At 35.8% G+C, this 12,594-nt stretch overlaps 2 protein-coding genes across 2 annotated transcripts; both read right to left on the bottom strand.

The window, feature by feature from the left end:
- Window positions 1–1,869: 1,869 nt before the first annotated feature.
- LOC131049204 (7-deoxyloganetin glucosyltransferase) lies at window positions 1,870–3,339 on the bottom strand. Its single transcript, XM_057983248.2, has 2 exons — window positions 3,251–3,339; window positions 1,870–2,980 (listed from the first exon to the last, which is right to left on the bottom strand). The coding sequence occupies exon 2, from the start codon at window positions 2,919–2,921 to the stop codon at window positions 2,043–2,045; it is 879 nt and encodes a 292-aa protein (XP_057839231.2). The 5' UTR covers window positions 2,922–2,980; window positions 3,251–3,339; the 3' UTR covers window positions 1,870–2,042.
- LOC131876160 (UDP-glycosyltransferase 85A5-like) lies at window positions 3,252–3,740 on the bottom strand. The gene has a single exon (XM_059220978.1). The coding sequence runs from the start codon at window positions 3,738–3,740 to the stop codon at window positions 3,252–3,254; it is 489 nt and encodes a 162-aa protein (XP_059076961.1).
- Between the last annotated feature and the right edge of the window lie 8,854 nt (window positions 3,741–12,594).

Raw genomic sequence — 12,594 nt, 5'->3', positions numbered from 1 at the left:
TTTCCTTCAGCCTCCCATTGCTTGTGATGATAACAACCCTCTCTCCTTCACTTGGTCCAATGGAAGCCCGATTGGGAACCTTAAACCTCTTGCTATTTATAAAACCCTCTCCTCTGATTGTAGCATCCTCAACCATCTCAATTCAATTTGGTGTTTTGACATGTCGAGAGCTCAATGGGGTCATATCTTTAAATCTCTTTGGGGGTCTCCATTGGCTCTGAGGAAGAAAACCTTTAGATGGCTGCTACTTCTCAACAAGATCCCTACCAAGTCGAACTCTACTAATGAGGACCTGTGTTCTATTTGTAAAATTAGGGAAACTAGTAGACGTATATTTTTCGACTACATTGTTGCTAAGGAAATTTGGCTTATGTTTGGATTTACTCTTCATGTGCATTGTAATATTCTTGATGTTGTTACAGGGGTCATTAAAGGACTTAAGAAAGATACTAATGTGTTCTGGAATTTACTTTCTAGTGATATCCTTTGGTATATATGGAAAATTAGGAACTTAGGAAAATTTCAAGGGCAAGTCAGGGCCCTTACTGAGTCTTTTTGAAGTCTCACCCTCCACTCTATCTTCTCGCAGGTCACTATGGTGTTCAGGCTTAACAAAGAGAAGTTCTGGTGGTTCCTTTCAAATGGACATGACATGGTATTCATTTTCGAGCTATCCCATGGATACACTTGCGGGAGAACCAATGCTAAGAGAACTCCTTTTGTGAATGCCCTCGACGCTCTTATGGAAGAAATTAGAGGCAATGGCCACCAGATAGACAATAGATGATCCAAACTGTCAGGATGTTGGATGATCGCAGGCTTTTCTGAATGGAAGGACCTACAAGATGTATCACCTAGATGTAATCCAAGGATACACCATGGACAAGTTTTTTGTTTCTTTTGTCATTATTGTAATTAGACTGACGTATAGCGGGTACTACCAAATCACATACTCACATTTTTTATACTGTTACTAAGTAAGAAGTTGCTCCTATTTTGTACAGTTATAATGAACTGCTAAAGTAGTTACATACTTGTTTGTAATCTGGTTTACTAACTATATCAATACAAAAAATAATGACAATTTGAAAAATTAGAATTTGTCCATGAAACTTAAAATGTGAATCCAACAATATTACCTAATGAAGAAAGACCTATAGAAGAATGTTGTTCAAGTTGGATATTAGAGGTCCTCCTATGCAATTACACAAATAATGAACCAAAATTAAGTGTGCCAAAAATTGTAACTATTCAAATATAGAGTATTTACTTCTTACAAGATTATTTGTTCACATTTTTTTATAGGATCTATCAAATATGTAAGGAGTAGATTGACTCCTCAATAACTCCAGAATCCTTGCATGACCAAAATAATTTCCACAAGAAGGAATGACAAGAATATCTTGCTTGAACAATGCAATATTGAATAATGGTTGAATATGAAATATATAATGAGATGCCTTGCTTATAAAGGCAACGTGTGATGTAGTATGAACAAATAACATGACACAAGCATTAAATGCATAATAAAAATATGAAATACCTAAGAAACTAAAAGCAAATGAGTTGAACATACCCTATTATAACTAATTTCTAGAATGCCACATAAGACCTAAGTTAACATGTGAATAGATCTCCACTAATGACTAATTAGATAAATAACCTTATTCGCACTAAATAAAGTATAGCTTAGAGAGATGAAATTATTATGCAATGATGCAAAATGAAGATTTAATATGAGTCCTAGGTCCATTAGAAAGAAAATTCTCTCCAAAAGAAAGCAAAAGATACAATCAAAGATCTAAAATAGAGGACTCAATGATAGCCATCAAATCATGAAATAGATCTATCACAAATCCAATTTTTCTCTTTACGTATAAAAGATGACGAGAGAGACCATACAACCCCATAATGAGATGGTCTACTGCAAAGAAACATAGGAAGTACTTTTTGGAGGTTTATTATAGTACACAAGACATAAATAAAATCAAAATGCTCTCTTCCGATCCTTCAAGATTTTGTTGAACTTGTGACTTACCAGTCTACGCTGGGAGAGGGAAGAGTGTACCTTCTATCTCCGCTAAAATCTTCTCCAAATTACTGTAAGAAGATCCTCCTTTCTTGAATGCCTTAATGGAAGCATCTCTCAACTCACCAGCCCTCCTCCTCATTTCTTCCCCTTCCTTCCCTTTCATCAATCTTCTCACCCTTTCTTCCACCTCTCCTCTTCCCACATCAGCATTCATTGAAATCCCAATTTTCCAAACCTGACTCACATAAGTCCTATTAATATGTTGCTCTGCATAGAAGGGCCATGAAATCATGGGCACACCTGCACAAATGCTTTCTATCGTGGAGTTCCATCCACTGTGAGTTAAAAAACCACTCACAGAAGGATGGGAGAGCACTTTTATTTGAGGCGCCCAACTCACAAAAAAACCTCTTCCCTTCACTTTGTCTACAAACTCCACAGGTAGCACAGTAGAAGCTCCATGAATGAGGTCTGGACGAATAGCCCACAGAAAGGGCTGCTTGCTTGCCTCTAAACCCCATGCAAACTCCACGAGCTCTCTTTCAGAGATCACTGTTATGCTTCCAAAGCTTACATAAAGAACAGAATGGGCATCCTGATCATCCAGCCATTTCACACAGCTTGTTTCTTCAGTAAATATAGTGGCAGAAATCATATTGGATAATCCATTCATTTCTTCTGCTGCACAAAGTAACAGAGGACCTATGCTGTACACAGGAAGCCTGGCTTGTAGTGTCTCTATTATTGGCCCCTCTAGCTCATCAAATGTATTAATTACCATGAAATCAGCTAAGAGAGCAGCCTGGCATTGGGTTTCTAAAAATTCAGACAAGTAGTTGTTATCATCATGGTAGAAACTAGGCACATCTATCATATGCAGGGAGGGCATCCCAGGAATGAAACATATCTCTTCTTCTTCCAGATATCCATTTGTCAGATAACTCTTATCTGCAGACCATAGATCACATTATCTTTTGTTTTTTAATCTATTAAAAGCAAAATCAAAGATGATGGTGTTTCATCTTTACGCTTATAACAAATCTACAAAAGAGACCCACCTCAAGATCTACTGTATGATTGTATATAAATATTAAAGTATTGGAAGATAAACTGTACGATTGTATATAAATATCAATAGATTAAATCTATGATGATCAATAATTATCTTATCATTACTGATTAAAATTATTTTTAGGTTTCAATCAAAAGCAGGCATACCTTAGAGAGGAATGTATCCCTTCTCCCTGAGAAGAGGCACAGAGAAGTAAATATTGAAGCCGCAAGCACTGGCTGTCCAAAAGTACACTCCAGGAATTCCCAATCTCTTGGCTGATTTTTGAGCCCAACTCATGAGCCCATTATAAATAATGCAGCTCAAAGGAGGGACTTCTGCTGTGCTCTTCAACTTATCTATCAGCTTTTCAAAATGCACTGGACAATTATCTGTAATGGATTTACAAAGCTGGTCAATTTGGCTGGTTCGTCTGTGCTGGGGAGGCAGCCCATCTGGAATAGTTTCGAAGCTGATATCACTCATGGATTGGATCGATCCAGATTTCAACATTTTCTCTTGCATATATTCAGTATTGATAAAAGTGATATAGAAGCCCCTGGCAGACAAAATTTTGGAAAACTGCATCATGGGCTTAACGTGACCCACAGCAGGAAAGGCCAGCATTACAACATGGGGTCTATTCTTCATGCCCATGATTATCACCCAAAAAGCTTAAACTTTGAAAAACTATATCGGCTGCTGAAACTGCCCAAGAAAGATTTATAGTACAGGCAAAGTTGGATCAATAGTGAATCTCTGACGATATGATTTTTCCATTGAAAAACGTCTTAAACAATATAATACCTGTTAGTTGCACTTTGGCGTTTTAGATGCGACCAGATCTTCGGCATAACACAGGTGTACAGTGTAAGGTTTGCAAGATGCTGAGAATTGCAAATGTCGGATGGGGCGACAGAAGTTGTATTTTATCTTTCCCTGATAATCGGAAATCCCCCGACATGGGAAAGTGAAATGGATTATAGAAACAATTTCATTGCCCAATTGGGAGTTGGAGTCTCGATTATTGAGTGCAAACAATAGAACGTGAAGGATTCGCAGCGTAGATCTCAATATCGGCTGGATTCTCAACATAAAGGCCTTTCTGAGAATCGGGCACAAAACAATATGAAATTATGATCCAGCTTGCAACAAATATTAAACTACGATTTGCTAAAGATGCAAATATCAATAATTTATCATATGCTTTAATATTGAACTACGATTTGCTAATGATCAAAGAACATATCTAGGAGCTAAGGTGGTATTTAGGAAAGAACTATCTAGCTTTTAAAATGCATTAAGATATCATTATCTTTTATACATTAAAAATACATTATAATAAATGTTTGGTGCATTCTAGGGGCTAGATAGACATTCCTTTAAGGTGAGGGGGTTGACAATTTGGGCATGCAAGAGAGTTCAACATGAATCAAGGGGGAAGTAGCAATCAATAAGAAAAATTGGAAAACACAAAGAGATATAAATGACTAAGAATTTGGAAGAGCGTAGGAAGGTATTTGGGTAAGAAATGTGGCTTGATAAGAATTTACGAAGTTTAGTGATACAGTAGAAAGTTGTATGTCATGGAGGTTGGGCGAGAAGAAAGTTCCTATAAGGATTTGAGAAAAGGTGCCAATAGGAGAGGTTATGAGAAATCCAATGAAGGTGAATACCACAAGTACAATTGATTGGCCAACATGGTGAATAAAGGGTTAATATCACATGTGAGATTGATTAGGAAGTGTGGCAAAAAAGGGTGAAGACTACACATTAGACTAATTGGGAAGCATGACAATAGGAGCAAAGTTTATGTGTGAGTAGCAAGAGAAGAGAATTTTTAGGTGAGAAACATGATATGTATTTTCATGTGAATAGTACGGTTATTAGGGAGAGAGTGCCTAGGAGTCCATGTATAAATGAGGAGTTGAGTGTGTATTCATACACCATGAAAGAGAGTGAATAGGGTAAGTACAAGTCCTTCCATATAAAGATAATATTTAGTTAATAAAATGTGTTGTTTTATTTGGTGAGTTTAGGTGCATGCAAGATGCATATCTTTTGTTGCATATGAGCAAGAGCTGGTAGGTAGCTGCTACAAGTTGGGTGGTATTCTTGAAGGGTATGTTATCAGAGGTTATTACTTTAAGTTTGTTGGAAGGTTTGCACCCTTTTTTCCCTTGGTTGTTCAATGCCACCCTCGAGGATTCATGACATGGCTTAACCACCTCTTGTAGTTTGTTTATCTTTGGTGTTTGTATTGGGCATTAATAGGTCAATCTTTTGGCTCAACAACAAACCTTGGCTAACAAATAGTATCAAATATCAAGTCACAAGTTTGAATCCCTCAGTCACACTAGGGATGATTGTTGGAAGGTGTGCACTCTACGTCCCCTAATTGGTTGTTCAACATTGCCCTCAATAATTTTCAACATGACTTAATTGCATCTAGTGGTTTGTTTATTTCTGGTATTTGTATCGAGCGTTGATAGGTTGATCTTTTGGCACAACAACAAAACTTGGATAACAAAGTTGACAAGCAAAAATATAGAACCCTAATTTTCTTCCATATACGTTTACATTAGGTTCTCAAGTGAGTTACGAGTAGTTATCATTATAGCCATGCACGTTAATGAACATTTGAGGAACTTAGTAAGATCCTTTTTTTATTCTCATACTAGATCTTGTAGATAGTCATAGTAGAAAGAGATGCTACTCACAATGACTAGAGGTTTTTCCAAGAAGAAATGAGCACTTCTAGAAAAAAACATGTGAGAGAACAATGAAGTGGATAAGCTTGCAATGACAAGGAGGTTGTATTGCGGCAAAAAAAAAGTCATGATAAGGGAGTGATAATGTTGTAATTGTATGTGTAACAAATAAGCATGATAGAGGTGTTTGTATGGTGAGTGAAGAGGCTACAAGATTAATGAGGAATGTAGTTACCATATAGATAAGTGTATGATATTTGTCAATAGAGTAGAAAGGAGATCAACTAGAGAGACCATTAAAGGTGAATAGATGGTGACACGAGTTTGTGTTTTTTTAACATAGATAAGAGGGGAGTATATATGTGCTACGAGAAAGAGTTTTGGATACATATATGTGGAAGAGGTCATAGGAGTGTATGGAATGGCTAAGGAGGAACACATACGATCACATGAATTTGGACAAGAAATATAAGGTGGTGAAGAAGGATCCATGTGGCATAATGACACCATAAGTAGAATGATATTCAATAGGAAACCTCCACTTTTGGTTGTCACATCCTCTTTTTGGCAATGTCTCCAATTGCAATCTTGTTGCTATTACTAAGTGACTGTAGTGTAGAACTTTTTGGCAAGGCATATAATCATTGAATGTTACACCATTTGTATCTATCTTTATTTCTTGATAATAGGTGCCTTCAACAACAACTGAACCAGTGGGATATTGTTGCCCATCATCATCATTGACTAATTCCAATAACTTGCATTTTGGTTGTGTGCATCTCAGTAGATAATAATCTACACTTTTAGTATTGTCAGGATCAACAATTACTGCAAAATATCACCTATGAAAATAGACCACATGTATATATATTTCAAGCAATATTAGTTCATTAAACATTTCTAAATTAAATTTTGAACAATATTAAATTAAATAAGAATTAAAAAAAATGTACATGTACATTTATAATTTACAAAATATGCATGCACGCACCTATAACAACTAAATCATAAACATGTGCATAATCAGGTGAATATAGAGGATCATGAATATCAATAATGTCACTATCTTCGTAAGGAGGCATTGTGTGAAATTCTTTCATTTCCCATTGCAAAACATATCCATCAGCAATATTCTGACAATGAGTATATGTGTTGTTCGCAATGCAATCAACACAAAAACATGATTTTCCTCTTCCAAGAATAACATGAGGCTTGCTAAATCTTGTAGTCATGACTTGATGAAAACTTCTAATACCATTAATTGAGTGACAATTATAAGAATTTGATTGATCAATATCTGATAATACAAATTATTCAGTCCATTTTAGTTCATTCCACACATATGATATACCTTTAAGTTGTATATATATATATATATATATATATATATATATATATATATATATATATATATATATATATATATATATATATATATATATATATATATATATATATATATATACCTTTAACTTCCCAAAAATAACGCTTGTTGTAAGTTGTATCATGACCAACAAAATGATTTTTGCACCATTCAACAATATCATTAGAATTACGTATGGTGCTACCTGTACAAAAGCTCTCTCTTTAGAAAATTGGACAACCCATGTACATGCATATGTATATTTAAATTAATCTATGCAGAGAATTAAAAGTGTACACAAATATGAAGAGAATTTACCTGCAAGTTCATGTTGGTGAAGTGCACGCTTCACACGTGCTCTTGCTCCATCATGCTCTCCTTTTCCATGTCCACTCTCAAAGAAGTTCCACAAAAAACTTTATGCTATGTCGAACATGTTGTAGGGATAACCAATTAAAAGCTTTTGCAGACTTAAATTACCTTGACATGAATAACATATATATATTTAAACTTTTGATGTATTATACAATCAAATCATATATAAGAAAAAAATCAACTTATTATCAGTTTCAAATCTAACACTTATCAGCACATCCATCTAACCAAATCCAATGTTGTGTCCATTCTATCCCACGATCTTAAATATCTTCAAAAAACATTCCAAAACAATGTGCTACATAGCTCCTATCATGACATGTATCAGCATTGATATAGAAATGAACCTCCTTGATGATAATGCGTTCATTTTTCAGTACTCTCTATCCACCTGAAATTGTGCATGTCTATAGCAAACCTGTACAAATGTTGCAACTTGATTGGAATGATAATATTAACTTTGAATTTCTGTGTGAGGACTAAATGTATAGTTCTCAGAGAAATCTACAATCGAAAGAATACAACTGCTGGAAAACAATTCTTTGAATCACGAAACTGTTTAGTCTGCCATCTAACACCATGATAATGTTGGATATGTGGATATATCATATTATGAAATCTATATAAAAACTGAATGTAGGACAATTCACTCTCTTTCAACATAATTTTTTTGGATTTAGTTCCTGACTTAGTTTGGTATGTCTCATATTCAAATCTCTTCCATATAACTAGCGCATGAATATCAATATTCTCAGTTTGCAACACAAACTTACTCAAAACTCCACAATCATTGCATTCACCTTTTATACATTATATTTTGAACTCGTCTGAATCTTCTAATTTATCACATAAAAATAGACTTCACAAATTGTGGTGTACTTGTAGGAATGACTAGATTTGGATTAATTTTTGTCATGAACTTCTTATATGATTGCAAGTGTAGATGAAATTCAACATGTTTTCAACAACAACAAGTTTCACGTACCTTATTTATGTGTACAAAGAAAGGATGCAATCTCTCAAACATCCTTTGGCAAATCTTTACATTTGAAAATTCTTGCTTGAATGCTTCAAACAATTCACTATGTGTTGTATCTAAGAAATATTTTGGATGTGTAATATTCTTACCATCTTCATCTATCATATGTATAGTGTCCCTTCTATTGGAAGAAACACGAGATTGGTTGGTCCAATAATCAATGACCTATCTTTTTACATCCTCATAAATTCTATCTTTTCTAGGAACCCTATAGATATTTAGCCAATTCTTTTCAATGTTTTCATCCAACATATTTCTCTTCCTAATGTATCTTTAAATAGTTCTTCTAGATACATGCATTAATTGAGAAATTGCATTAACTTGATTTCTATGAGTCAATTTCTTACTAGTAATCATAGTAATCAAACCTCTACGTGCAACACTTAAATCAACACCTCAACTTGTGTTGTCAATAAAATTCAATGCTTCTTGTAAATTTTCAATTATAGTTTCTTTTACTAATGTATCAGGAGGACTTTTCTTATTATCAATACCCAACAACTCCAAAACAGGTTTCATTTCCCTTTTCCTAAATAACTTAGCAAATAATCGTGCTCTTCCAATAATAGACTTATTTTGGGTAAGTTTACAAAGATGGTGGTCAAAAAGGGGGGTATAAGTGCATACTTTTTTTCTTTTTCTTTTCTTTTTAAAAAAAAAAAAAAATTGGATAAGATTAAGGGGGTCAAATCCTTCGCTCACGAAAAACATACCCTGATTTTTTCTGAAAAACATAACAGTGTCTGACACATGCATCAAAAAGTCATAGTTAGATTTGGTATTTTGACAAATCCTTTGGCAGAAAGATAGCTAAGAGTGAGCACTAGACGATGTGTATTTTTTTGTAATTGTTTGTTGAGTATTTTTTTTAATGATTTTTCCAATCAAGCACATCCTGAAAATTAGGTACATGTTCGTGCGCAAAGCATAAGTTGCACTAAACAAATCGAAAATACAATTTTTTAAAAAAATTGTAAATAATCAAGTGCACTACAATAATATATAAAGTTTTTTAAATTTGGATAAGTATATCAAAATTTAATAAAAAAATGGTGCACCTATGTCTGTGAGAACTATGGAGACACTGGTAAAATAAATTCAATAATAATATGTTATTGTTGTTCAATTTTTTTTTAAATTATATGGTTAGAAAGCTTAGAAAATGGGTGAAAATATGGTGACAATTTTAGAAATACCTACTTGATGAAGTGTAAACCTGATGATGACAAAGTCGAAAAACCAAGTTGATAAAATAAAACATGTCAAAAAGGAGGGAAATGGAGGGAAATCAAACTTCCAAACCATAGCTTTGTCATCCAGGCCTATTTCCAAGCCTAAACGGTCAAAAACGCATACAGGGTACTTATGGTATAAAAAGCATGTATGGGGTACTTATGGTGTAAGAAGTGTGCACACTCTATCTTAACTATAAACAGCGTGTACAGGCTACATTTGTTTAAATTTTGGGAGTGTGTATAATATGATATTGTATATATAATATGTGTATATACATATAATATATAATATTTATATATATGTATATAATATATAATATATTAAGTATATATACACACATATAAGTGTATTGTCTCCCCCTCTCTCTCTCTCCCTCTCTCTCTCTCCCTCCCCTTCTCCCTTCCTCCCTTCCTCCATACCCCATCCCCCTCTCTCTTCTTCTCTCCCTCCCTCCCTCCATACCCCACTACAACCGTGTCTGCACTTCTATAGAAGTAAGTGAAATTATTTCTTGTCTGCAACTTCCTCTTTGATTTTTATCATGTATGCTCTAGTGGATTTGTGTGTGTGTATTGAATAGGAGGAAGAAGGGTCTGAAATTGAACTACGGGTGCATTACCATGACAAACAAGGAAACCTGTAGCAATATTCTTCTCGAATGTGTTTTTAATGAGTAGAGAAGATGTGGAAAATAGTGTCAACAAAGCAAAATGATGAATTAGACTACCTGCAATGTGTTTTTCATAAGGAAACAACCGGTAGGAAGAGAAAGTGGAAGAGTAACACAAATGATGTCACATAGAATGATAATGGTGGGTATGCAAGAGTTCCCATGCTGTTACATAATGTCTGTCATCTAAAGAAATTGAAGTTTGTTGTAAGCATGGCAGTGGTAGTATATGATGATCATCACTTGTCAAAAGGCCTGGAAGGGTACATACCCATGAAATAAATCAAGTGTGTAATTCCTATAGTCATAATCAAGATCAGTCCTATAGCCTTGCAAATTTAAGAGCATCATATGTTTTAGAAAGGCAGTACTCTTAGGGTTAGGTCAAGCTCTTACACTTGCTTTTTAGAGAAGGCTCATTGTTTGTTTGCCTGGAGTGTCTCTTATGCTGACAATGGTCTAACTTAGCTATATCAAAACTAAACTACCGTTGTTCTATTGTATGATATTATATTCATAACTTTAAATACTATATCATTTTATAAGCCCACCATATGACCCCTTAGGTGTCATTAGAGGTCATATTGTTTCCTAAGAGATAATATGTTGTCATATGACCCCTTAGGACACCAAATAACCCCTTAATACACCATATGACCCATAATGACACCATATGGTGTCCTAAGGGGTCATAGGATGCCATATGACTCCTTAGGACACCATACGACCCATAACGACACTATATGGTGTCCTAAAGGGTCATATGGTGTTCTACGACCCCTTAGGACACTATTTGGTGTCGTTATAGGTCTTATGGTGTGCTAAGGGATCATATAGTGTCTTATGACCCCTTAGGACACCCTATGACACCTTAGATGTCGTTAGGGGTCATATTCTGTTGTAAGGGTCATATGGTGTCCTATGACCCCTTAGGACATCATATGGTGTTATTATGTGTCTTATGGTGTCTTATGACCCATAGGACACCTTATGACCCCTTAGAACACCATATAGTGTCATTAGGGATCATATGGTGTCCTACGACCCCTTAGGACTCCATATGGTGTCATTATGGGTTGTATGGTGTCCTAAAAGGTCATATAATGTTCTATGACCCCTTAGGACACCATTTGGTGTCATTATGGGTCATATGGTGTGCTAAGGTGTCATATGGTGTCCTCTGACCCCTTAGGACTTTGTATGACTTCTTATGTGTTCTTATGGGTCATATGGTGTCCTAAGGAGTCATATGGTGTCCTATAACCCCTTAGGACACATGCATGGATCCCTAGGATACAATATGACACCCAAGAATACCATATGACCCTAAAGAGGGAGAGAGGAGGAGGAGAGGGATGGAATGGGAGAGAGATACACCTAACAAAGGAGGAGAGTGATATAGATAGATAGAAACTAAGAGGGAGAGATAAGAGATAAATGAGAGAAAGAGAGATGGAGAGAGGGAAAGGGAGGGGGAGAGAGAGAGGGAAATAGAGGGAGAGATAGAGATAGAGAGAAACACAGAGAAGGGGACTCAGAGAGACAGACAGATAGACAGACAGACAGAGAGGAGGGGGGAGATATAGAGAGATCTAAGAGTTAGATAGAGGGATTAGGAGAGAAAGAGAGACCTAAGAGGTGGAGGGATGGAAGGAGAGAGAGGGTGAGAGATAGAGAGTCTAAGTGAGAAGGAAGAAGGGATGGAATGAGAGTACAAGAGACTAGAGAGAGAGAGGTATGAAGAGAGGGAGATAGGGAGAGAGTGAGAAAGAGAGGTAATGAGAAAGGGAGAAAGGGAGAAAGGGAGGGGGGAGGAGAGAGGAAGAGAATGAGAGAGAGATGGACCTGAGAGAAGGGGAGAGTGAGATAGAGAGATAGAGGATGAGAGGAATATAATTCAGAGATAAAGAATGGGGGAGAGAGAGAGAGACTTAAGTGAAAAGTAGAGACTTAATTCTCTCCCCTTCTCTCTTACTCCATACCCCTCCTCTCTCTCTCCCTCCCCCCCCCTCCTCTCTCTCTCTCTCTCTCTCTCTCTCTCTCTCTCTCTCTCTCTCTCTCTCTCTCTCTCTCTCTCTCTCTCTCCCTCTCTTCCTCTCCCTCTCTCCCCTTCCTCC

The sequence above is a fragment of the Cryptomeria japonica genome, chromosome 5, assembly GCF_030272615.1.
Source record: "Cryptomeria japonica chromosome 5, Sugi_1.0, whole genome shotgun sequence".
NCBI lineage: Eukaryota > Viridiplantae > Streptophyta > Pinopsida > Cupressales > Cupressaceae > Cryptomeria > Cryptomeria japonica.
The sequence above is the reverse complement of the archived record's forward strand: the minus strand, read 5'-3'. Positions and strand labels throughout refer to the sequence as shown.